The following is a 25,962-nucleotide window of genomic DNA, read 5'->3' as shown; positions in this document are numbered from 1 at the left end:
AAATGGTTAAAATGGTAAATTTTATGTCATGTATTTACCACATGAAAAATTTTAAAAGAAAGGTAGAAGAGCCATATGATTCAAGAATTCTGGTCTTGGAATTGGCTATACAAGATTCAGTCCTCTGCTAACACACATTGGTCTTGATGTGAGCAAGAGATAAACTTATGGGGCTGCTGGGATCAAGATGGTGAAGCAGCAGGACGTGAAGCTCACCTTCTCCCTCAAATACATCAAAATCTACATATGGAATGAGCACGTGTGGAATGATTTCCCACAATATCTGCTGAACACTGGCAGAAGACCTCAGACTGCTGAAAGGGCAAGAAAATCACCATGTAACCAGGTAGGAAAAAAAGAAGACAGAAAAAAAAGAAAATGAGAAAGGAATCAGGACAGGACCCGTGTCCCTGGGAGGGAGCTGGGAAAGAAGAAAGGTTCCTAGGCCCTGGGAAGCCCCTTCACCGGCCGGGAGATTGACCAGGACAGTAGGGAGCTTCAGAACCTTGGAGAACACAGCAGCTGGTTTATGACAGCCAGAGTGGAGAGAGGACAGATGGTCAGTGCTGCCACTGTGGGCTCCCCAGCCTGAGATGTGCGTCAGCTGGGGCTGGGTGCTGGTAATCGGGCGTCAGAGATCAGACCGAGCGAGAGGACTGGGTTTGGCTGTGTGGAAACAGCCTGGGGGTGGTAGCTAGAATCTGGTGCAACCGCAACCTAGAGTGTATGAGGAGGAAACCTGGGCCGCCTTAGAGGGGGTGCTTTGTTTGGGGGGTGCTCAAGGCGAGGGGTGGTACCTGCCATTGTAGCCTTTTTCCTGTGTGTGTGCTCGCAGAGGGCAGGATACTGCCCGCATGTGCTTGAGACTCTGTCACAAGTTGCCACTGCCTCCCTCCCAGACTCCAGGAGTGGGTGCAAGCCACCTCCTGCCTCCCTTCCCAGGGCCAGGCACCAGTGACTGCATCTGCACAACCCCTATCAAGGGGATAACAGCTGGCACACCCTGAGGAAAGAGGTGACAGGCATATAACAACCCTCACACCAAATATATTAAACCCACACATGCTACACAGGGACACCCCACATATAAATAGCCCTCCCAGACCACAGTAGATAATTGTGTCTCCTAAACTCACAAAGTAAGAGAAATATAAGTAAATTAAGGAGGAGAGGAACCACACTCCCAGTTAAAAGACCAAGAGAATTCCCCTGAAAGTACAATGAAGTTGACCTCTTCATTGTAACAGACACCGAGTTCAGAAAGGAGGTAATGAAAATATGGAAGGAATTGAGAAAGGCTATTGACAGAAATGCAGATTACTGTAAAAAGGAGCTAGAAACTGTAGGAGGGAAACAAAGAAAAATTAGAAAACTCACTTGCAGAGACAAAAGCTGAGCTAAAGGCAATGAATAGCAGAATGAATAATGAAGAAAGAGTAAGTGATTTGCAAGACAGAATAATGGAAATTATCCAATCAGAAAAGCAGACAGGAAGCCAAATGAAAAAAAAAAGAAAGCAATATAAGAGAGCTGTGGGATAATATAAAGACAGTGTGGTACTGGCACTGGAACAGAGTAGAGCCCAGAAATAAACCCACACACCTACATTCAATTAATCTTCAATAAAGGAAGCAAGAACATACAATGGGAAAAAAGTCTCTTCAGCAAGGGGTGTTGGGAAAGTTGGACAGCTGCATGTAAATCAGTGAAGTTAGAACACACCCTCACACCATGCACAAACAGAAACTCAAAATGGATTAAAGGCTTAATATAAGACATGACACCATAAAACTCCTAGAAGAGAACATAGATAGGCAAAACATTCTCTGACCCAAGTTGTACCAATGTTTTCTTACCAAGGCAATAGAAATAAAAGCAAAAATAAACAGATGGGACCTAATTAAACTTGTAAGGTTTTGCACAGCAAAGGAAACCATAAACAAAACAAAAAGACAACCTACAGAATGGGAGAAAATATTTGCAAACAATGTGACCAACACAGGCTTAATTTCCAAAATATATAAGCAGCTCATACAACTCAACAACAAGAAAACAAGTAATCCCACTGAAAAATGGGAGAAGACCTAATTAGACATTTCTCCAAAGAAGAAATACAGATGGCCAAGAGACACGTGAAAAGTTGCTCAGCATCACTATTAGAGAAATGCAAATCAAAACTACAATGAGGTACCACCTCACACAGGTCAGAATGGCCCATGTAGACCATTAAAAAGTCTACAAGTCACAAATGCTGGGCAGGATGTGGAGAAGGGGAACCCTCCTGTACTGCTGGAGGGAGTGTAAGTTGGTGCAGCCATATGGAAAACAGTATGGAGGTTCCTCAGAAAACTAAAAATAGAATACCATATGATCCAGCAATCCCACTCCTGGGTATATATCCAGAGAACACCATAATTTGAAAAGATACCTGCAACCCCTATGTTCTTAGCAACACTATTCACAGTAGCCAAGACATGGAAACAAATGTCCGTGGACAGAGGAATATGGATAAAGAAGATGTGGTACATATACACAATGGAATAATACTCAGCCATAAAAAAGAATGAAATAACCGCAACTTAGATGCAACTAGAGGTTATCATACTAATGTGGAATCTAAAACATGACACAAATGAACCCTATCTACAAAACAGAAACACAATCACGGACATAACAGACTGGTGGTTGGGTCGCCAAGGGGGCAGGGGCTGGGAGAGGGATGGAGTGGGAAGTTGGGGTTAGCAGATGTAAGCTTTTATATATAGCATGGATAAACAACAAGGCCCTACTGTATAGCACAGAGAACTGTACTCAATATCCTATGATAAACCATAATGGAAAAGAATATTAAAAAAACAATGTCTACATATGTATAACTGAATCACTTTGCTGTACAACAGAAATTAACAACACTGTAAATCAACTATACTTCAATAAAAAAAAATTTGATCCAAAAACAAAAACCCCCAGAAAATAAACTTGTGAATTGTTAAGAACTATTACCAAAAAAAGCATCTGCTTTCTACCTTTACAAAATTCAAGGGACCAAACCGTGAACTCTAGTAAACAGGGAATGATAAAAATAAAAGTCTGAGTTAGATAAAGGAGCTAAGAAGTAGGCAAAAGTTTTAAAGGCAAGCTTTTAAAGTTAAGGAAGTTCATTGCAGTAACAGAATTTAAAGTGTCATCAGAGGTCACAGAAATTAGAATTACTACACCAAGGGAAAAAATAACTCTGATATAAAAAATAAATTTGAGAAGCTTTTCCAGAATGAACAAGAAATCATTATATAGATGAAGAAAAATTATTAGACAAGACCACAGTGACATAGAGAATTCAGTTTTCTAAACATCAAATCCATAATACTCTCAATATGCTAATTTACTGTCATATATTTATATATAGTCATAAGTTTAGCCACATACTCAAGGAATTTTATCAGCAAATCCAATATATGAAGATGTAAATTTACATAAAACTAAAATAAGGTTATTAGTTTTACAAAGAACATCACCTTTTAGCAAATGATTCCATTAGCCAAGTATTCCTAAGGCACAGACTATCAGTCAACTCAGAATTCCAACTCATACTCTTGGCTCACTGCACAAAGCAAAGTTTCCCCATAACATCTTTATAATAAGATAGGACAGGTAATATCAGATTAATCAAGTTTATCAGCAGAGAAGCAATATGATATAATGATAAAACATAGCACTTGGAGCCAGAGAGCTGGTTTTAAATTAGTTTTTTACACTACCTATAGGATCTTTGGCAAATTAATACTCCTGAATTCTTTCCTCATCTGCTAGTTATCTCATAGCGTTTTGAAAATTTAATGAGCCACTGTTTGTAGAAATGCCTAATGCCAACACTGAATACGTGCTGACTGAGATGAAGGGCTCAAACAGATCAATGAACAAGTGAGAGTGTAAGATCTATGTATTTCTAATGCCCTTCCAAAGAAAGTTGCCTTTCATTTGATATTTACAGTACCACAAATCATTTTTCTGGTACCTAAACGAATTGCAGATGGTAGAGTAGGTACTGGAAATACCAAAAGGGCAGCATTAACCCTATCCAAGAAAATTTTCACAGTAACCCTCCACAGGTAAGATACCACCAACAATTATACAGACAGTGCTTTATCTGTGTTGCCCTAAAGTTAGACACAGTTGGGTGCTATGTTCAGTTTTAGGTTATCTTAGGCATATCTTAATATAGAACAATTCTTCAAGGATTTTATGTGTTTACCTTTATGTCAAAGTTCAATCTACTGATGATTACATCAGCTCTGACTACTCATAAATTCAGTTTAAAAGGGTAGGAATTAGCAGGTTTCATAACTTACATGGATTGGAAGTTCAGTTGAATCCACTGCTATTGTTAAGCAATTACCATGCAAATACATACATTCTAGGCACTGTGCTGGCTGTCAAGCCAGTAGAAATGAACAATATATCTAGGTGCTGGTCTCCCAAGTTCTCTTGGAACTCAGGATGGTTAAGAGCAAGATGAAAAGGTAACTTGGAGCTAATCTGTATAAGTATTGATGAGGGTCTCTGACAGGAAGAACTGGTTAATGTTCCTATCAGCCTTTATGCGTGTACAATGCCTAGGACACAGTATACCAGAGCATGCTGAAAAAGAATAGTTTTTAATACCTTAACATCTTCCAGATATTCAATGTCTGCAGTGCAGTATCCATCTTTCATCCCTCTTTTTAAAACCCTAAACCGCTTTCCTCCAACTGTGTCAACCACAGACCTCCCATCAGGCAAGAAATGTACATTTCTAATTTGTAACATACAACCATAATCTGCAAAACTAAAGGAAAAACTCCAATTAATATCAAAGTTCAAGCAACAAGCATGCAAGTTCTCAGCAATATTCAAAGAAAACTCCAGAATCAATAAAAATATTTACATAAAAAGCATACCCATTTTGTGTATCGCTGACACACATCCCAAACTGTTTAGTTCCAGTCTGTATACTTCTTCGAATCATCAATCTGTATCTTGGCTCAAATACATGAAGAGGACAAGGCACAGTGGGGTAGGCCATAGTGCAAACAAATATTGGAACATTCTTGGTCAAGCTGAATAAGAAAAAAGTTTCATTATTATATATCAGGACATACAACAAAAATGAGCGAAGCTTGCAACAGTAATAAATAATAGGCAAATTCACTGTAAAATCAGGTGATTTTTATTCTTGGTAAGAAAAGGAATCAGCATCCTTTTCATTTAAGCTCATATTGATACAATATTAATCCTAAAAATCTGTTGGTGATCCTCTTACAAGTAAATTTGAATTTGATATACAAAGTTATCATATAGAGCTAAGTATCTTTATGAATCACAAAGCAATTGATTATAATTACTATTTTATATTAAAATCTGTTTAAAATATTTCTAACATGACAGAGTATACTCTTACTCTTAGATAATAAGAAAACGTGAGGTCCCACAAAAGACAAAAAGCAAATCATTCAAAATTTTTAGGCATTAAAATATTTTCATGCTAACAAAAACAGGTAATTCAATGAGATAACATTTCTTCCAGATAATTAAAATGACAACACTGTTATTGCCAGATTGGCAAGAAATGTGAAGGATAAAGGCAGTGCACAGCTTTGGCAAGGGTGTGGGGAAACTGGCAGCGTGAACAGCACAACGATGCTGAAGAAGAATCTGGCCATATGCATCAAATGCTTTCAAAAAGATTCATATCCTTTGAACCAAAAGCTCACTTTTTTCCTGCGAGTACTATAAGAATGTTCAACATAGCACTGTGTATAGTAGCCAAAACTTAGAAGCAAAAAGGCCAGTAAAATAAATTATGACATAACCATAAAATGATACTATGTTTAAATGTTCAGATTAATGAGAAAAGGAAGTTACAGAAATGATAGGATTAAAATGATCCCATCTTTGTTTAAAATGTATTTATATACATTAAAATTGGGAAGGATATATGCCAAAATGCCAATGATGATTACGTTTGGGTTACAGATTATGGCTCCCCCCCACACTAATATTTTCTAGTCTTTCTTCAAAAAGACCACAAATTACTTAAGTAAAGGCAATATTTAATACACACGTGTAACATACCAGTCCTAGTTCCTCTACTTTTAAAACTGTATATTCTACCACCATTGAGCACTCTTATGAATGTAAAAACTGGGGGGAAAAAGCCAGTATACCTCTTAATTAGCAAAACTTGTAAGTACCAGGGGATGAGCTACCCCTTAAAATAATAGCCCTGTTAGTACACAGCAAGATTCCCTGAGGCTTCTCCATCACACTCAGCTTCCCTCACATCACTACTCTTTCTGTCATCCATGGATTTCACTCTTCTTGAGGGGTCTGGTCCTGTCACTATGTTTTAGTATTTCAAAAATATATCTGAAGCATTCTTATATCCCAGCTTTTTGCAATGTTGGTCAAATAGGCTTATAATCCTCACATCAGAATATTTTCTATCATAAAATCACACAATAAAATATCAGTTCCATGAGGAGACAAATCAATATCAACTTCTACAAACAAAAGATTAGAAACCTTTCTTCTGTTGAAGGCCACTAGCCCAATGAAGACATTTGGTAGACAGATACTGAAAAAGAAAATCTGCAAGCACAATTATTTTTTTCTTAGAAAGTTAGAAATATAAAATGTTTAATCTGTATTTTTAAAAAATAGAAACAGCATATAAAAATTACAATTTTGCTCTTTAGTGTCCAGTTAAAAGTAAGTGGGAAAAAAAGTTAAGAAATTAGAAACCCATGAAAGAAACCTGGACACTCAAGAAGAGACTGGTGAAAAGACAGGAGGGGAAGAGAAAGGAAAAAGAAAGGTAGAAGAAAGCAAGCTATACAGAGCAACAAAACCATGTTCAACCTACCCAGCCCCAATTGGCTTTTATATGCTCTTACTAGTGGTACCACTGAATCCCAAAGCTACCACCAGGTTTTTCACCTTGCTGATACTAAGTCATTTCTGCTAACAGTCAATAGCTTCATTAATTGAGAATTTAGCCCGTAAGTCACCCCTTCCAATTTCAGTCTCAGGCCTCAAGGTCCCACCCCCCTTCAAACCTCTGATTGGCTAACACTCCTGCCAATCCAGGCCATCTATCCTCGCCCTTGCCCCTGCACCACCATGATAGATGCCTGAGGGATGCAGTTCCCAGCAACCACCTCACCCCTCTCCATTCCCGATTGATTCCAGGGCCTGATGTCACTGGAGGAAACCCCTCCTCCACCTAAAACACTGCTTCAGTGCAGAGAGCTGAGTCAGTCATTCCCAACAGAACATCTAGAAGTTACCAAATGAACTTTTAAAACTTCTGTCGAGGACAGGGGAAGCTGGCCACTATTTGTTTAAAATATGCCTTTGACTACACTAGGTTGAGCTAAAGACAGAACCCAGCTTGCTCTGAGGCTTCTCCTTACTATTTCAAAGGGTAGTGGTGCGTAATTTGATGGTTAATTTTTCTGAGAAGACACTTACTGTGAGAGTTCAGCAGTTTCTTCATCATATATTTTTTTTCTCTCAGACAGTTCATCAGGCAGATACTTCACTATTAAATCTTCCAACAGCTGTGTGACACAGTACCTCCTATCTGCTAGATACTGAAAAACAATATAATTTTACATTCCAGTGTTTTTCCTACAGTATAAAACAGGCAAAACAGTTTAACTTGCTATAGTAAAGCCTTTATTACATATTTATACGGTCAGTTCTGAATTAATTTAATTAGTGAGGGGGACCATTAAAATGGATGGTGCTAAACAGGTAAACCTGCCTGAGGCTTAGCTCAAGAGCATTAAAGACACATACTTGCAACCTGAACCAAGTTCTATATATAAGACCCTTGTCTTGCTATGATCATACATCTTTTTTAGCAGCAGTCAGCGCTGCCCTGCCATCTCCTACACCAAAGGCCAAGTTCCGTCTCACAGTGCATGAGTATCTGAAACTAGCATTTGAATTGAGAAACAAAAATAAGGAATGAAGAAAATGATGCATTTATTTGCCTTATTTAAGAAAAGCAAAACTACTCCTTTTTTGTCCCCCATTTCAGTGGCAGAGTTTCCAGGTAATTCTTCTTTCAGATTTACCTTCCATTGTCATCCCACTATGACTAATGATCCCCTTATCAAGAGGCTGCTTTTCCTATGTGAGCCACCCTCTGTATAAAATGGTCCGTTTGTGCCACTCCCTTAATACTCTGAACACTGCCACCCTCATGCATTTTTGTGTTATTCTCTCTTCCAACTGCCAAAAGCCATCTGACTATCCTTCAGGGTCTGGCTCCAATTTTATCTTTCGCATAAAGTGTTTCTTAGTTATTTTTTTGTCTCCCAAGAATCCCTTACTTAACCCTTTACCATATAAAAGGCAGTTACCATACCTTGCACTATATTACATGGACAGGGATACATTATATCTCTGTAACTAAACTAAGAACTGTAAAGGGCTGGGGACCAGGTCAGTGTGTGTACAGGATTTTGGACCAAAAAAAAAAAAAAAAAACTTGGGAGACAATCACAAGATAAAGAGAAGCCACCTTTTTCTCTATAGATCCAGCAAAAAGTTTTGTCATTATCCAGTGAAGTACAGAGTAGGAAATATGAATGGTGGGGAAATGGGTTATAGAAGTGGTTTTTAAGGTTTAGCATGAACCAGGGCTTGTTAAAATGCAGACTGCTGAGCCCCACCCCAGGGTTTCTGATTCAGTGGCTCTGGGGTAGGGTCTGAGAATCTGTATTTCTAACAAGTCCCCAGGGGATACAGATGCTGCTGGTCAGGGGAACATACTTTGAGAACCACTGGGCTGTAGAATGGAGAGACGTACTCTTGAGCAGATAATATGTACACACATAACTGAAGAGTTTATTATAAAATTAATCAAATGACAGATACTATAAAAGCAGTTTCATTACCATTTTCTATTAAGATGTTGGAACAAAAAAAAAAAAAAAAAAAACTCTTGGGAGACAATCACAAGATAAAGAGAAGCCACCTTTTTCTCTATAGATCCAGCAAAAAGTTTTGTCATTATCCAGTGAAGTACAGAGTAGGAAATATGAATGGTGGGGAAATGGGTTATAGAAGTGGTTTTTAAGGTTTAGCATGAACCAGGGCTTGTTAAAATGCAGACTGCTGAGCCCCACCCCAGGGTTTCTGATTCAGTGGCTCTGGGGTAGGGTCTGAGAATCTGTATTTCTAACAAGTCCCCAGGGGATACAGATGCTGCTGGTCAGGGGAACATACTTTGAGAACCACTGGGCTGTAGAATGGAGAGACGTACTCTTGAGCAGATAATATGTACACACATAACTGAAGAGTTTATTATAAAATTAATCAAATGACAGATACTATAAAAGCAGTTTCATTACCATTTTCTATTAAGATGTTTTAAAATTTAAGACTCATGTATTAAATTTGGGAAATACAGCCTATCTTACAGTACTGGTAAGAATCTATTTTTGTACATTACTCGGGACCTAGGCAATTTGGCAATTGGTTTTAACAAGAGTCTTATAAATATATGGCCTTTGATCCAGTAATTCTCCTCCCAGGAATTTACCCTAAGGAAAGAGTCAAAGACACAAACCACAGTGTACTAAAACAAAACAACTTACATACCCAACAATAGGAAAATGTTACACCATTGGACTAGTATACTGCTACAAAAAGTATGTCTTTAAAATGTATTCAAATGAAAAAATGAGCAAAATGAAATGACAAGTAGGAGAAGTAGAAAACTGTAGAGCATGTCGATTTTATCCTTGTAAATATATATTTAGACTTTACCAATTATATTATACAGGGTGTCTTCAGGTCAGGACAAAGGATAAAGTTATTTTTAAAAAGTATGTCATGTTTTTAAATAATATCCTTATTTTATTTTCCTTAAAACTTCAGACATTTTTTCAGGTGAGAGAACTCTAAATTTAAAGCAATGTATCTAAATGTTAATCTGAAAAAAGCATAATAAATATATGAGTGTATCTAAAAACTCTGGAAAACCAGGAAAGACAGCATGTTTAGAGTACTTCACCTGAAAACAATGAGTATACTAGTTGAAATAACTAACAAACTCTTTAAGACGGAAGTTTTTTTATCTTATGTTTCCTGACTTGAACATTCTTTATGTGGTTTTCTGTTTTACTACATATAGGCTTGCTATGCTATAACAATACATACATGCCATATGATATCTGTACAGGGCTATATGTTTTCTGTATAGGAAATAGCTGTATTTTCAATAGCAAAATGGTTTTATCAATTTTTTAATTCATATTTGGAAGACACTTCTTTTCTTCAGACAATCCAGGGACAGAATCACTCTCCCTGATCAATGCTACCACTGCAGCTGGTACTCAGAATTCGAAGGCTTTGGCCTCACCTTTGGGGACTTCAAGTCACTCAAGCATGACTGAGAGGGTGTTGCTCTCCCACTCGTTATGGAAGATACCCACCTGAGATGCAGCTATTTTCCTAATGCAGGTGATTAGTGCTTTTCACTTACTAGACAAGGAGGGATGTGGGAAGCTGTGCCTCCCTCTCTTCTCGCCAGGCCACCACTTTCTAGAGCTGTGCTGTCCAATGTGGTAGCCACTACTCACATGTGCCTACTAAAATGTAATTATAAGATTAAACAAAATTTTAAATACATTTCCTTCTACACATGTGGCTGGTAGCTACCATGTTGGCCAGCACAGATACAGAGCATTTCCATCAATGCAGAAAGTTCTACTGGACACAGTTGCTCCAGATGTTAAGGGGATTGGATTAGACCTGAAATCTAGGCTAAAAATGGTGGTGGGAGGCAGGGCAGTTGGGCTTCCCCAATACTGTCATTAAAATTCAGTAGATTCCTGACCAGGTACTTGACCACACCTCCTTTGCTTAAAAAATTAAGTAAGGGGTCTTGGCCTTCAGACGCTGTCTGCTTTCTCCTCCCCTCTCCAAACTCACTTTTCTCTAACACTAGCATATGGGTAACAAAACAGAATCCCTTTTGGTCACTCAGCATATACAATGTAATTTATTCTGAACCTATTAATCATTGCTATGGCTGAATAAAATCAAACCATGTTGCTACACTTAAGACCAATAAACAGATAAGCATAAAAATGTTTACCTCTTTTAAGCTTTCCTTACAAAGGGGACAGTATGGTGTGTGATCTAAACAGCGCTCAAGACAATTCTTACAGAATGAATGTCCACAAGGGGTTGTTACTGGCTCAAAAAACAACCTGAAATCAACCAAAATACATGTTAGTTTTCACAATAAACTATCCATTGGAAAAAGTGAACGAACTAATAATGGAACCATAACACTAATCTCTCTTTAGAGTAGAGGACGAAGAAGGAGGGTCTGGTGAGCAGGAGGGGAGAGAAGGGGCAGTGGTAAATATGAGTATATCCTCCTGAAGCGTTTAAAAGTTCACCATCCACAGAGGTACCCTGCACTGGGGGCCTGGAGCTGTACTAACATAACCGCCACTCACATGTGGCTATGGCGCCCTTGAAATGGGGCTGGTCCAAACTGAGAAGTGCAGTGCATCTAAAATACACACCAGATTTCAAAGACTTAGTGCAAAATTAATGATGTAACCTATATCATTAATAATTACTCATTCGTTTTTGTACAGATTCTTATTTTATCATCACTTTAAAACTGGGTTTCTTAACAAGCTTATAAAAGCCTTACAAAAATCATCCACTAAATTATTACCATTGAATCCTAAAGAAATAGGAGGCTTAATATTCAAACAATATGGAAAAACTAATTTTTCTTACATTATAATTATTTCCTGAAACACGATACTTTGGAAGTTCCTAGAAGTACTGTTTCATCTGGGTCTAATCCCCTCGCCTCACAGATGAAGAAGCCAAGACTCAGAATTAAGGGACTTGCTCAGAAATACCTCTCATCACCCCTGGCCTGGTGTGGACAGTGCCGGGTGCTTTACACCGTTCCCTTGCCTCCAGCACAGTTTATGTACCTGGAAAATGTTCTTTTTAAACTATCAGTCTTAGAATTACAAGCATTCTACGTAATGGAAATCCTTATCCAATGTTAAGATATATAAGCAAGATAGAATCACATACACACAACACATCATTGTATTCTTACCCAAATCTAAAACCATGGAGTCTCAGTAATAACATGTAGAGCTTTTATAGTACTTAACAATTCCCCAGATACTTTTTATATTTTAGTCATCTGATTCTTACAAGACTTCAATATAGGCTATGCAAACCCTGACCCCACTTTCTAAGTAAGGAAAAGCTAAATAAGGTTCAGAGATTATATTATTTGCCTAAGATGTGAAAGGGAAACCTAGGACTAAAATTCATATCTTTTGATTTTTAATCCACTGTTCTGTTACTTCACATTGCCTATTTTTACAGAGTAGATTACCTTTATATACTCTGTACTTTATTTACATTAATATAAAATATTCATCTTTTATAAAATTGTACATACTTACCTCATGCAGAGAGAACACTCAAAATCTGAGACATCTATTAATTCTTCTGGGATGTCACCGTAAGTTAATGAAAATGTACAGACTTCATTGGGAGTTTCTATTAAAACAAAGAGATGGGTTATCTTCTTTAGGAAGAAGTTTGAAGGCCATTCTAAATAAATCAGTGTGTTTTATATGAGCGTAGTGAAATTTTTACCTCCCTGTCTTTTCAGCTTATTTCTTCCGTCTTCATTTACAATCACATCCTGGTCTAAGAGAGACAGCTTTCTTTTCAGCAGAACACCTTGCTCTTGAACAGAGAGTGAAAGTTCTGAGGACACTCTTTTTAAACAATCCTCTCTGGCAGGCATGTCTGTCGAATTTATAGCCTGTGCTGACCGAGCATGGTTTAGGCTTCCTTTGACAGGCTCTGAAGTGACCTCTGCTATTTCTTCATTCTACAAAAAAAGAATACAACAAATAAGGGTAACTAACTGTATTTCTTTACTATCCTTATTCTCACCAGAACCAAACTGAAATTTTGATGTCTTAAAATGTTCATTTTATTGTTCATTTAAACAGCACCAACTTTAAATTCTAAAACCCTGGCAAGTAAGTGATTTTTGCCAGTACTTAGATAGCCCTGGACATTAAGCTGGCTTACATCATAATAAGGTTAAAGCAGTTATGCTAATATAGTTCCTACTCCAAGGAAACTGAAATAAATAATGTTCTATATTTTCCAAGAGACTGAAAGTTTTCTGACATAGAATGACCTAAATTTGTGATTAATGAGCATATACTTTACATAAAAGTTTTCAGTATAAAAATAAAAGGCCACAGATGAAATTCTATTAAGACAACACCTACTAGGTTGAAAGTACCTAAACAGATTGCCCATGATTGTCTTTACTCATCCCCTTACCTGCTCTGGGGTAAGCTCACTGGCACAATGAGACTCTTCTATTACTGAAGGAAAACCAAAAGGTTTGTTTTTAATACATGGTAATGAGCTCCAGGAAGAGTCCTTCAGGCCTTCTTTTAAGTTTTCAGGTGATAATAAATCACATAAAATCTGTAAGAGAAATATTATAAAAAGTAATGAAAAATATAAAATATTTGGTTGAGGATAATTTAATATAAAGTTACCTAATATTTAAGAATTTGGGGGAAATTTGTAGCAAATAACTTCATATGGAGTATAATCTACAAAAATATCAAATTACTATATCATACACCTAGAACGAATATAATATTCCATCAGTTTAAAAGAAAAAGAAAGAACTTGTAGCCAACTTTATTTTTAATGAGCAGGGAAGGAACAGGTTAAGTAAAAAGCAGAACTTCCATACTGATTAAAAAGTCTTGCAAAACCAAGGTGTGCCTCAGTGGGGTCAAATCACCTCAAATAAATGATTCAAAAGGAAGGCACAGGGTGGTGAGTTTGGTAGCCTGAGAAGGTACCCAAGGTAAAGGTTGACGTTTTATTTATTTATTTATTTTAGCCACACCCCGAGGCATGTGGGATCTTATTAGTTCCCCGACCAGGGATCAAACCCGTGCCCCCTGCATTGGAAGCACGGAGTCTTAACCACTGGATCGGCAGGGAGGGAAGTCCAAGGTTGACGTTTTAATACGAGGTTTGTAGAAAGAAGAGATCTTAAGGAAGTGGAAAATATTACCTTTGAACATCAGTGAGTCCTATCCTGTCAAAATAGTTCATGGTTCATCCCAATGTATATTTTAAGGTGGACTTAAGAGTGTTTATGTGAACTTGGACCTTTAACCACAAAACTCTAAAATTCCATGTGTTTACACTGAATTTAGTTTCTCCCTGAACAAGTGACCTGCACAGTCAGTCACCACTGCCCAGCATTAATTGTGGCACCAAATGGCAGCTGTCTGATATGAGAGGCAGCTGCAGTATCAAAATCTTGGGTGCTTCTCTCAGGAATATGTCTAAAACTCTCAAAGAAACAGGGTGGTTAAGACGGAGGAAGAACCTGGCTACAAGGAAATGAGAGGGATTCAAATTTGTTTGCTTGTCAAATAAGCTGTGTGTATATGTACAGCAGACGATTTCTTAAAGCCTCAATTTGGAAGTTTGGCTTTTCAGCTGTACTGTCTCTCAATACACAAAGATCAGAATTTTTCATGAGTCTTTACAATGTAATTAAAAAGGAAATATATACAATGTAAACAAAAGTGTGTGTATCTGTATGTGCTCAAGCAATACCCCATCTAATGAACAAACATTTTAAAATCTGGGTATGGTTTTACATTTCCTGATTTTAAAAAAAGGTATTAAACATACACCCACCCTAGAACACAGCAACTCCACTCCTAGGTATTTACTGAAGAGATATAAAAATAACGTATGTCCACAAAATGACTTGTATAAGAATGTCCATAGCATCAACTGGAAACAATCCAAATGAAAATTGCCACTAACTGTGAATATCACAAACGGTGGTGTGTTCATACAATGGGATACTTGGTAAACAATAAAAAAGAAAAAAATTACTGGATGTATCTCAAAAACATTATGTTGAGCAAAAAAAGCCAGACACAAAAGAGTATATGCTGTATGATTCCATGTAGACGAAGTTCTAGAATAGCAAAACTATTCTATGGTAATAGAAATCTGAACGGTAGTTGCCTCTGGAAGCAGGGAGATCGGGGATTTGCTGGAAAGGAGATGAGGGAACTTTCTAGGATGATGGAAATATTCTATATCTTGATTGGGGTGCTGTTACGTGACTGTATAATTTCTCAAAACTCACTGAACTGTAAAATCCATGCATTTTATTGTATGTAAATTATACCACAATTTACAAAAAAAAATACTGAGGAAAAATAAATATTTCAAGGCAGTAGGTATTTTGCATTCACCTGACCTTATTAACGAACAAACAAATATTTACAGAAGTATAAGGATATCCAGCAGCATGGAAAATGCAAACTCATAAACCCTTAAAAAGTCTGCAATCTCACCAGGGCGATCACTCTAGCAGAGAGAACAGTCAGAAAACACACACCAGTAAACCATTTTTTGTTAAATCAGTGGGCTAGAACATGTATGCAAACAAACCTTATAGAGGATATAGCAATGTTAGCTGTATTCATAAGGCATTTGGAATCTGAGAAAAATTTCAAAATTCTCATACTTCAAGGTACATAAGAATCTCTCAAGGTGCTTGTTAAACTATGCCCCAATTCTGGAGATTCTAATTCCAAAGGTCTGTGGTAGGGCCCAGGAATCTCTGTGTTTACCATGCACCCGAGGTAATTCTGAAAAAAAGCGACACTCTGAGAAACACTACGAAGGTAATAAATAACGTGGCATCTTTGGGGGACATCGAGGGGAGCATCTCATGACAGGGCACTGAAATTATATTAGGGTAGATTTTCCCAAAACATTTTTCAAAGACTCAAGTCATCCCAGATGCTCTGTGGGTAAATCTGGCAAAAGCTGAATGCTGTTGTCATGCTAGCAAAGCAAAAACTCTTGACAAAATCCGAAATCTGTTTGGTTCGACCCAATGTTTTCCAAAGTCATTTGATCGGAGAACCCCCTTCCCTTTTTCCTTTTAATTAACACCTACTGACACATCACTGAACAAACTTTGGAAAGGGATGTATGCAGTACTGAGAATATTAAGGCAAAACAAATTGAGTGGGGCAATACCACTGGCAACCATGGAAAGCAAGCAAAGTTGAGACCTGAAATGAAAGGCAAAGGAAGCCAATAAAAATTCCTGAGCAGGAACATCATGACAACAATGTTTAATTAAGGATGATTAGTCTGGCTCCCATGGAACAAACTATTAGAGAACATCTAAATTTAACTAGGCAAAAATAATGCATTTAACCATCTCTGAATGAAATGTTTTGATTTCGGTAAGAATTCAGTATGCTAATAAGTACATAAGCCTGAAAACTACTTGTCAAATTGCTACTGAATTTGACTTATAGACTTATGGACACTCCTTATGTTCTTACCCAAGATTCTAACTGGCATTTGTAAAAAGACCTGTGTCGTAGCCCTACCATGAAGTATTATAGTTGGTAAACTGATTACCTTTTCTACTTCTAGCTTTGCAGGTGCGAAATCTTCATCAAGCGCTAAGCACTGAAGAAACAGTTGTAAGGCATCACCTAAAAAACCAGCATCATGGAGGACTTTTCCTTTCCTGAAGTAGACCTTCAATAAAAGCACATATACATGACTTTTATGGATGGAATTATTTTTTAAAAAAATCAGTATCAAGGGGAAAACAAAAAAAGTCTGCTTGGAAATACTCATTTTGAAACTCTGACTGAGGAGGCCCAAGCATTCTAAAGGCATATTTACACCCTGCCCTGGAGAGGCACCTACAGGGGAGCTGAGGCCCAGAAAGTGACTTCAAAACCACATTTCTCATTATATCCCTTCAGTGATAAGTCCAGAGGGTTCTTTCTTTTTAACAGTTGTAAAGCTGTCCGTACAATCATTTTCCCTCTTAACATTCATTGGACTTGTACTAACCAGTCATGCCATCATGGGATTTTGAATCATTTTCCTTATTAATTTATAACTTTTAGAGCATCCTTACTATACTGTCCTCAAAGGCACAGCTTTGAATGGAGGAAAAAGTCACATAAAAAAATGACTTCTAGCTTAAAGAATATATATGGGAGATGGACTAATTTGCCTTGGCAGTTTGATAAAAAGGAGAATTAGTAAACTGATTATATACTATATACATGCCACAAGTCTTTTTTTAAAACAGCATGGGCAAGGCAACCTCCTTTGAACCCATCTACCACAGTAAACCACAGCCTAATCATCCAGTTCCCAGCACAATGCCTCAGTCAACTGTTCAGCCACAAGGACCTCTTCTCTTTCCGTTGATAAAACCTCCTCCATTGATAACCAGTTTGGATCCAGCTCTGCAATAGGGCCAGTTGTGTCTCTTTGAGGAAATGATGTATATTAAAGTCTGTTTTTTTCTGTGCCTTGAATTCAGGTTGTTCTTTGGTTAGGAGACAAAGGTTTCTTATAGTTTAAAAAACTGTCATGATATTCATCCACTCAAAATATTGACCTTAGATTTCTAGAACTCTTTATTTTATTTAAAGAATCACCCAATCCATTCCATTATAACTTATAACCATAACTGAATGCATATTCCCTGCAGCTGAAATTTGTAAATGTATGCAAATGTAAGACAGTAATTTTACCTCAGGCCAATTTGGCAGTTGAAAGAGAACTGCATTTAAATCTTCTATGGCTGCTTTAAACTCTCGCAGACCAGCATATGATTCAGCTCTGTAAATTTTCAGAGTCAAGTCGCTGGGCTCTGAAATAAATATACTATGAAGGTTTGATTATTTTTAAAAGATTATTGTATGACCCACAAAATACATCATACTAGATTAAGAACTGACTCAGTGATTCTAGTCAGTAACCACCAAAGCAAAGGCAGTGAACCAAGCACTGTACAGGTGCAACCCACTAGTATGTTACAATTTATAATTTATATCAAATCCTTATGAGTAGATTATTTTAGTGGAGGAAATTATGCTTTTTAAAAAAACTGAAAATATTTTTATAATATGAATAATCATTCCTAAGAAAATGTTTTCTTAAAATAGGTCATTCTGTTAAAATTTAAAAGACTCATGTCTTAGATATTTAGAAGATTTACCTTTTTGTGGTAAATCTAACTTTTTTATACCAATTTTGAAATCCTATTTATAAATGACCATATGTGTAACCACTGCACATGGGATCCCATAGTTACAAAGACTGACCAAGGCACGGTCTTAGGAAAGTACACAGTGATCCTGCTTCTGGAGGAAATGGGTTGATAAGAGTCAGCTTTTTTAAGAGGGAAAACATTTTAATTCCTGCCATTAGCAAAAATAGTATTGGACAGTCCCCAGACAGATTTAATTTCAGATATTTGAGGGAAAAAAGCTTTGTTGATAATTTCACTATGTTCTCCATCACTACTTCAGAAACTAAACTAGTATCCAATTGCACTCAAAATTTTAGACAGTTGGTTCATTTATGATACTACAATCAATTACTACAGGTACATAGATTGTAAAACTGAAGTCTAGGCCAGAAACTAATTTTCAGTACATCTACAGATGACATAACTTGACTCTTCTTTGAAAGCTATTCATCTTTGGAGGCTTCCAAAATGTATGCTTAAAAAACAAAGCATTCAGTGTGGGAAGGGTGTAAAGACCCATAATGCCTCATTCAAAAAAAAAAAAAACTATAATAAAACAAAACTCGTTAATAGCTCCCTCATTTACTCTAGTTGTTTTTTTTTTAATTATTTATTTTTGGCTGCACTGGGTCTTTGTTGCTGCACACGGGCTTTCTCTAGTTGCAGCGAGCGGGGGCTACTCTTCCTTGCGATGTGCGAGCTTCTCATTGTGGTGGCTTCTCTTGTTGCGGAGCACGGGCTCTAGGCACATGGGCTTCAGTAGCTGTGGATTGCGGGCTCTAGAGTGCAGCCTCAGTAGTTGTGGCGCACAGGCTTAGTTGCTCTGCAGCATGTGGGATCTTCCCGGACCAGGGCTCGAACCTGTGTCCCCTGCATTGGCAGGCAGATTCTTAACCACTGCACCACTAGGGAAGTCCCTACTCTAGTTTTTAAATCATTGCTTTTCTACAGATAAATCTAGATTAAACAATTAAATTAGGTCTTTTTCAGTTGCTGGTACTTGAGAACCCGAATTATATTGTTCCCTCAGATTTATACCAATGAAAAATTTTCAAGAATAAAATTAATATTTCATGAAAATATTTACTTCCTCAGTAGAAAAAGACACATCTGGCATATTCCATCTTTTGTTTCTTAAAGCAATATAATTGTAAATCATTATCTTTGAACAAAAACGCATAGAAACTGAAAGCTCCATGTGATTACTCAATCAAGAATGAAGAGTCCAAGCTAGACCCTGAGGGGGTTTAAAAGATTTTACTTTATCCATGTCTTCGAGGAGCTTACAGTCTCATTAGAAAATTCTATTTTCTTGTGAAATGGCACCACGTGATCCTGATTTCACAAGCACAACTAGAGTTCGGGAAACAGAGCAACGTGTGCCAGACCAGTCCAAGGAGTAAGCAGTCACTACAGCACATCCAAACCCTTGAACTGGAGAGGACGGTGACCAGGACGTGCACAGCTAGGTGCTTCCAACAGCATTCTTGGGACCCCGCCTGTGCTCCAGCACCTCCAGAGACAGGGGGTTCACGGTCACAACAAGCAGCCCACTCCACACACGGATCCCTCACTGGGTTTTTTTATCTTCTCACATGTTGTTTTTTACAGCAAGTCCCCATGGCATGACACTTGACGCAGTACACATTCGGACCTCGTGAGTAACGCACCCTCTGATCAAGGCCTCGCTGCTCAGTGGTGCCCTTTACGCAGCTTCTCTAGGGCAGCACTGAGGGAAGGGGCGGAGGAGACCTCCGCCTTTAAAGCACCCAGTCAGTCTACAACGCTTCTCCCCTCTGAGGGAAGCAAGAAAGGACTGTGCCCCTCTCATCTCAACACAGAAGCACTCAGGCTATCCAGACTCCCTGGAAAGCTAGTGTCTACTGGGATTAGAAAAGAGGTAGACCCCATGAAGAGACGAGAAGAGGATCATATTTTAAAACTCTTGCTCCCCAAATCCTCATAGGTCATGTTTTTATTGAGAACTTCAAATGTCAATGGACTACATTTTTTTTTTTTTTTGGCGGTACGCGGGCCTCTCACTGTTGTGGCCTCTCCCGTGGCAGAGCATAGGCTCCGGACACGCAGGGTCAGCGGCCACGGCTCACGGACCCAGCTGTGCGGCACATGGGATCTTCCTGGACTGGGGCACGAACCCATGTCCCCTGCATCGGCAGGTGGACTCTCAACCACTGCGCCACCAGGGAAGCCCAATGGACTACATTTGAATGACTGTTTGGGGGGAGGGGAAACCCCACCTCATCAATTGAGTTCACACTCTCCAATATGTTTTAAAAGAGATTAGGCCTACCTAACTTATTTCCTGCAGATCCTTCTTAATTCAAAAAAAGAGCCAAATGCACTAATTGGAGTCCTTCGAATATCCTAAGAATACAGAATGTCTGCCCTCCGTATCCACTTTTGCGAAAAAGGCAACTGAAAAAAAACGCCATCAGCCTGGTGTGTGTGTGATTAACTCAGGTGTGAAACAGGCGACAGACATTTACTGTCTGCTTCCTACCTTGTCCTGCCGACGCTGGAATGAACTAGTCACCTCACTGCACAGGCCACCAGGCGGGCCTGCCTCTCAGTTCACAGCTGCAGGTATGCAGTGCCTGGCACATTACAGACTCAATTTGTTGGAAAAATGAAGAAGTATAAAGATGGGGTTTGGGCTAAGTGTACTGAGCATGATTTAAATCCCACATCTAATTTTCTCATTCTACCTCCAGGTGCATCAAATTTCCAACAGCCTGCTGTGTTTTTCAAGTTCAGTAAACTTCTCACACCCCACCCCCCAAAAAAGGTGTCTGGTCACTATATTCCCAAATCAAACTCTTAACCGTGGTCAATTTTACCTCCTCCAATATTTCCCAAATCCACCCCTGGTCTCTTCCAATCCTACTGCTAATTGCCTTAGTTTTGGCTTCCAGAATATCATTAAGACTACCATAGCAGATTGCTCACTGCACCCCCTGCCTCCAGTTTTACCTATATCCTCACCATCCACAGATGAATAGGCATTTAGCACAACATCCAAGTTTCTCCCTGCTTGGGTCCTGCCCATCTCTCCAGCCTTATTTCCCATCGTTATGAGCCTCCCACTTGACTCCAACAAGACCTAGCTGCTCACTCAGCCCCATGCATGCCTTTCTACTTCACATCTCCTCCTTTCTTCACAGAGCTTCCTCCTTATCGTTCTTTGTGAGACCACCTCAAACCAACTCCCCTCGGTCTGGATAACATTTTCCAATCCCGTAAGACTCAGCTCACCAGTCTCTTCTCCAAGACGCTTTCCTTTGCGTCTACTGCCACTCAGCATCCCATAAAGATTCAGAGCATGAGCCTGGAAGCCAGACTGCCCGGGTTCAACTTCTAGCTCCTCCACTCACTCGCTGTGAACTGGGGCAAATTGGCAAGCCCCTCTGTACCTCAGTTTCCTCAGCTATAAGCCTGAGTTTTTGTCCACCTATGTTCAATTAATCTACGACAAAGGAGGCAAGACTATACAATGGAGAAAAGACAGTCTCTTCAATAAATGGTGCTGGGAAAACTGCACAGCTACATGTAGAAGAATGGAATTAGAACACTCCCTAACACCAGACACAAAAATGAACTCGAAATGGATGAAAGACCTAAATGTAAGACCTGATACTATAAAACTCTTAGAAGAAAACACAGGCATAACACTCTGACATAAATTGCAGCAGTATCTTTATAGATCCGCCTCCTAGAGAAATGGAAATAAAAACAAAAATAAGCAAATGGGACCGAATTAAACTCATAAACTTGTGCACAGCAAAGGAAACCATAAACAAAATGAAAAGACAACCCACAGAATGGAAGAAAATATTTGCAAATGAACAACTGACGAGGGATTAATCTCCAAAATCTAGGAACAGCTCATACAGGTCAATATCAAAAAAACAAGCGACCCTATCAAAAAATGGGCAGAAGATCTCAATAGATGGTTCTCCAGAGAAGACATACAGATGCCCAGAGGCACATGAAAAGGCTATTAGAGAAATGCAGATGAAAACTACAATGCGATATCACCTCACACCAATCAGAATGGCCATCATCAAAAAGTCTACAAACAATAAATGCTGGAGAGGATGTGGAGAAAAGGGAACCCTCCTACACTGTTGGTGGGAATGTAAATTGGTACAACCATTATGGAGAACAGTATGGACATTCCTCAGAAAACTAAAAATAGAATTACCATACCATCCAGCAGTCCCACTCCTGGGCATATATTCAGAGAAAACGGTAATTCGAAAAGATACATACACCCCAATGTTCACTGCAGCACTATTTACAACAGCCGGGACAGGGAAGCAACCTAAATGTCCACTGACAGATGAATGAGTAAAGAAGATGTGGTACATACATACAATGGAATACTACTCAGCTATAAAAAAGAATGAAATAGTGCCATTTGCAGCAACATGGATTGACCTAGAGATTATCATACTAAGTGAAGGAAATGAGAGAAAGACAAATACCATATGATATCGCTTATATGTGGAATCTAAAAAAAGATACAAATGAACTAATTTACAAAACAGAAACTTAGAAATCAGACTCAGAAAGCAAACTTATGGTTACCAAAGGGGAAAGGTGGGGGGAGGGATAAATTGGGAGTTTGGGATTGACATATACACACTACTATATTTAAAATAGATTACCAACAAGGACCTACTGTAGAGCACAGGGAACTCTACTCAATATTCTGTAATACCCTAAATGGGAAAATAATTTGAAAAAGAATAGATACATGTATAACTGAATCAATTTGCTATACACCTGAAACTGACACATTGTTAATCAACTGTACTCCAATATAAAATAAAAAATTTAGGGCTTCCCCGGTGGCGCAGTGGTTGAGAGTCCACCTCCCGATGCAGGGGACACGGGTTCGTGCCCCGGTCCGGGAAGATCCCACATGCCGCGGAGTGGCTAGGCCCATGAGCCATGGCCGCTGAGCCTGTGCGTCCGGAGTGCTCCGCAACGGGAGAGGCCACAACAGTGAGAGGCCCACGTACCGCAAAAAAAAAAAAAAAAAAAAATCTACCCCAAAGGGAAGAACTGAACTAATTTTAGGCAGACTTTTTTTTTTTAAAACATCTTTATTGGAGTATGATTACTTTACAATGTTGTATTAGTTTCTGCTGTATAACAAAGTGAATCAGCTATACGTATATGTATATCCCCGTATCCCCTCCCTCTCGCGTCTCCCTCCCACCCTCCCCATCCCACCCCTCTAGGTGGACACAAAGTGCCAAGCTGATCTCCCCATGCGATGCACTAAGCACACTTCTTCAATGCAAAAATATACACAAAGAAGCAAAGGGCAAGAATTTAAGTTACGTGAGATGATTTTTTTTTTCAGCTAATACAGTTATTTGATAACAACAACAAACTATGTACTGTTCTAAATAATTTACAACCTTCAGAACAATCCTATGTGGGTATAACATTGTCCACATTTTTATAGATGAAGAAACTGAGTACAGAGAGTTTAAGTAATTTGCCCAAGATCAAACAGCTCGTAAGTGGTGGATTCTAGATGCTACCTCCAAGCTGACTCCAGAGTTCTTGCTGTTTGCCTCTATGCTAATAACAGGGGAGGGGGGGAGAGGGAGAGGGGGAGAGAGGGGGAGAGAGAGGGAGAGAGAGGGAGAGGGTGGGGGAGAGAGACAGAGAGAAAGAGAGAGAGAGAGAGAGAGAGAGAGAAAGAAAAGGGGCGAGAGGTTTTCCATTGCAAAGAGGGCAGACTTCAGAGGCTTCAATTCAGGTGGGCAGCCGACATTAAGTAAGGATCTGAATGAAGTGAGAAGATATCTGGGGGAGAGGCCTTCCTGGCCGAGCGCACGGCCCGTGCAAAGGCCCTGGGGCAGGACCGTGCCTGGTGTGTTGGAGGAACAGCCAGGAGGCCCGTGTGTCTGGAGCAGAGTGAGCGAGGGGGAGAGAGGGAGGGGAGAGGGGTGGGGGGGAGAGAGAGAGAGTTAATGTGTGCAAAGTACTTAGAACAGGGCTTGGTATATTTTAAGCACTATTTTAAGTGTTTGCTATTATGATTGTGTTCCTTTACTGTATGTGAGCATTTATTTAATTTTAAAAATCTGTTTTTGAGCTCCCTCCATTATTTACTGTCTCTGTATCCTCAAATCCTGGCTTTGATAAATGTTTGCTGAACCAGGGGAAATTCATTAAAATCTGTCCCCTTGAGCTCCTCAATTCATGCCCTCATTTTCTCTTCTCTTCAACCCAGTAATATTGTAAGTCATTAGGCAAATAAAAAGACTGAAATAAAATTCTGCTACAGTGAGGAAACTAGTTTTAAGTTGTCCAAGGCCCCACATGGGCTGTGGAGGGAGAGTTCTCCAGAGTGCTGATTCCTCAACTGTTTTCCAGTACGTGATGGGTAGTAATAGGAGTGTACACATCATTTATTTCATCTTCAAGAAACTTGTTTTGAATAACAAAAGTTATAAACTATTTAAACTTTGAAAAATACAGAAAATTACGAATTAAAAATCCTTTTCCCACCACAAAGGAATTCATTAAAATCTGTCCCCTAAAGTTCCTCAATTCATGCTCTCATGAATTGAGAAATAACCAGTATTGGCATATAACCTGTACTTTTTGTTTGTGTAGATTACATTTTTAATGTACAGTTTTATAAAATATACCATATATACTGTGTATAATCTGCTTTTTCTGTCAATGTAATTATATCCACAAGATTTTTAATGGTTGCAAACTATTCCACTATGTATACCATCTATTTAAAAATTCCCTATTCTAATTTTTGCTAATACAAAAATTCATTACTATATAGTTCTTTGCTATACTGCAATGAACATATATCTATAAGCTTTTACATATCAGTTTATTTCCTTAGTTATTTTCTATAAAGTTGAGTGACTGTGTAGAAAGTTATATAGATATACAGTCCTCAATACATTCTGCTCACCCTTCTTTTATAAAACTTTAGTTTACACTCCCAGAAGCTATGTATTTGTTTCCTAGGAAAACACAAATGAAAATAGCATCATTATTTTTTTTTAACATCTTTATTTGGAGTATAATTGCTTTACAATGGTGTGTTAGTTTCTGCTTTATAACAAAGTGAATCAGTTATACATATACATATGTTCCCATATCTCTTCCCTCTTGCATCTCCCTCCCTCCCCCCCATCCCACCCCTCCAGGTGGGCACCGAGCTGATCTCCCTGTGCTATGGGGCTGCTTCCCACTAAGCTATCTATTTTACGTTTGGTAGTGTATATATGTCCATGCCACTCAGCATCATTATTTTAATGTGCATTTTTTCAGTGAGTTTGACCTTTAAAACTATTTATTGGCTATCTGGATTGTTCATGTGTAAGTATTCCTCTTGAGTGTCTTTTTTCTTAGATATTTATATGTTGAGCTGTTTCAGGAATTCCAATGGCTAACTGAAATACCAAATTTCTTTGCTTCTATTTCTTTGTCACGTTCAGTACGGTAGAACTTGGTTATCACAGTTAAACTAAGAGCTGCCAATTGACAAGTTGTTAGTGACTGGTTAATAAAGTCCAGGAATAGTAGTCTGGCATAATAATTAAAATCATAACCATTGGATTCAGAAGATCTGGCTCCAGATCCACTTTGGACAGTTTACCTAACTCTTTTTTTTTTTTTTTTTTTTTCTTTATTGGGGAATAATTGCTTTACAATGGTGTGTTAGTTTCTGCTTTATAACA

At 38.5% G+C, this 25,962-nt stretch overlaps 1 protein-coding gene across 1 annotated transcript in view; it reads right to left on the bottom strand.

The window, feature by feature from the left end:
- LONRF1 (LON peptidase N-terminal domain and ring finger 1) overlaps positions 1 to 25,962 on the bottom strand; it is a 47,002-nt gene that overhangs the window by 14,288 nt on the left and 6,752 nt on the right. The window contains exons 2-10 of the mRNA XM_007446087.1: positions 17,712 to 17,830; positions 16,570 to 16,692; positions 13,414 to 13,563; positions 12,706 to 12,946; positions 12,510 to 12,606; positions 11,153 to 11,267; positions 7,510 to 7,631; positions 4,938 to 5,096; positions 4,663 to 4,825 (exon numbers count right to left, since the gene is read on the bottom strand). Coding sequence (XP_007446149.1) covers positions 4,663 to 4,825; positions 4,938 to 5,096; positions 7,510 to 7,631; positions 11,153 to 11,267; positions 12,510 to 12,606; positions 12,706 to 12,946; positions 13,414 to 13,563; positions 16,570 to 16,692; positions 17,712 to 17,830 — 1,289 coding nt within the window. The remainder of the gene's footprint in view (positions 1 to 4,662; positions 4,826 to 4,937; positions 5,097 to 7,509; positions 7,632 to 11,152; positions 11,268 to 12,509; positions 12,607 to 12,705; positions 12,947 to 13,413; positions 13,564 to 16,569; positions 16,693 to 17,711; positions 17,831 to 25,962) is intronic.

This window comes from Lipotes vexillifer, unplaced genomic scaffold (genome assembly GCF_000442215.2).
Source record: "Lipotes vexillifer unplaced genomic scaffold, Lipotes_vexillifer_v1.1 scaffold462, whole genome shotgun sequence".
Taxonomy (NCBI): Eukaryota; Metazoa; Chordata; class Mammalia; order Artiodactyla; family Lipotidae; genus Lipotes; species Lipotes vexillifer.
Note: the sequence above shows the minus strand (reverse complement) of the source record. Positions and strands in the feature narration are given on the sequence as shown.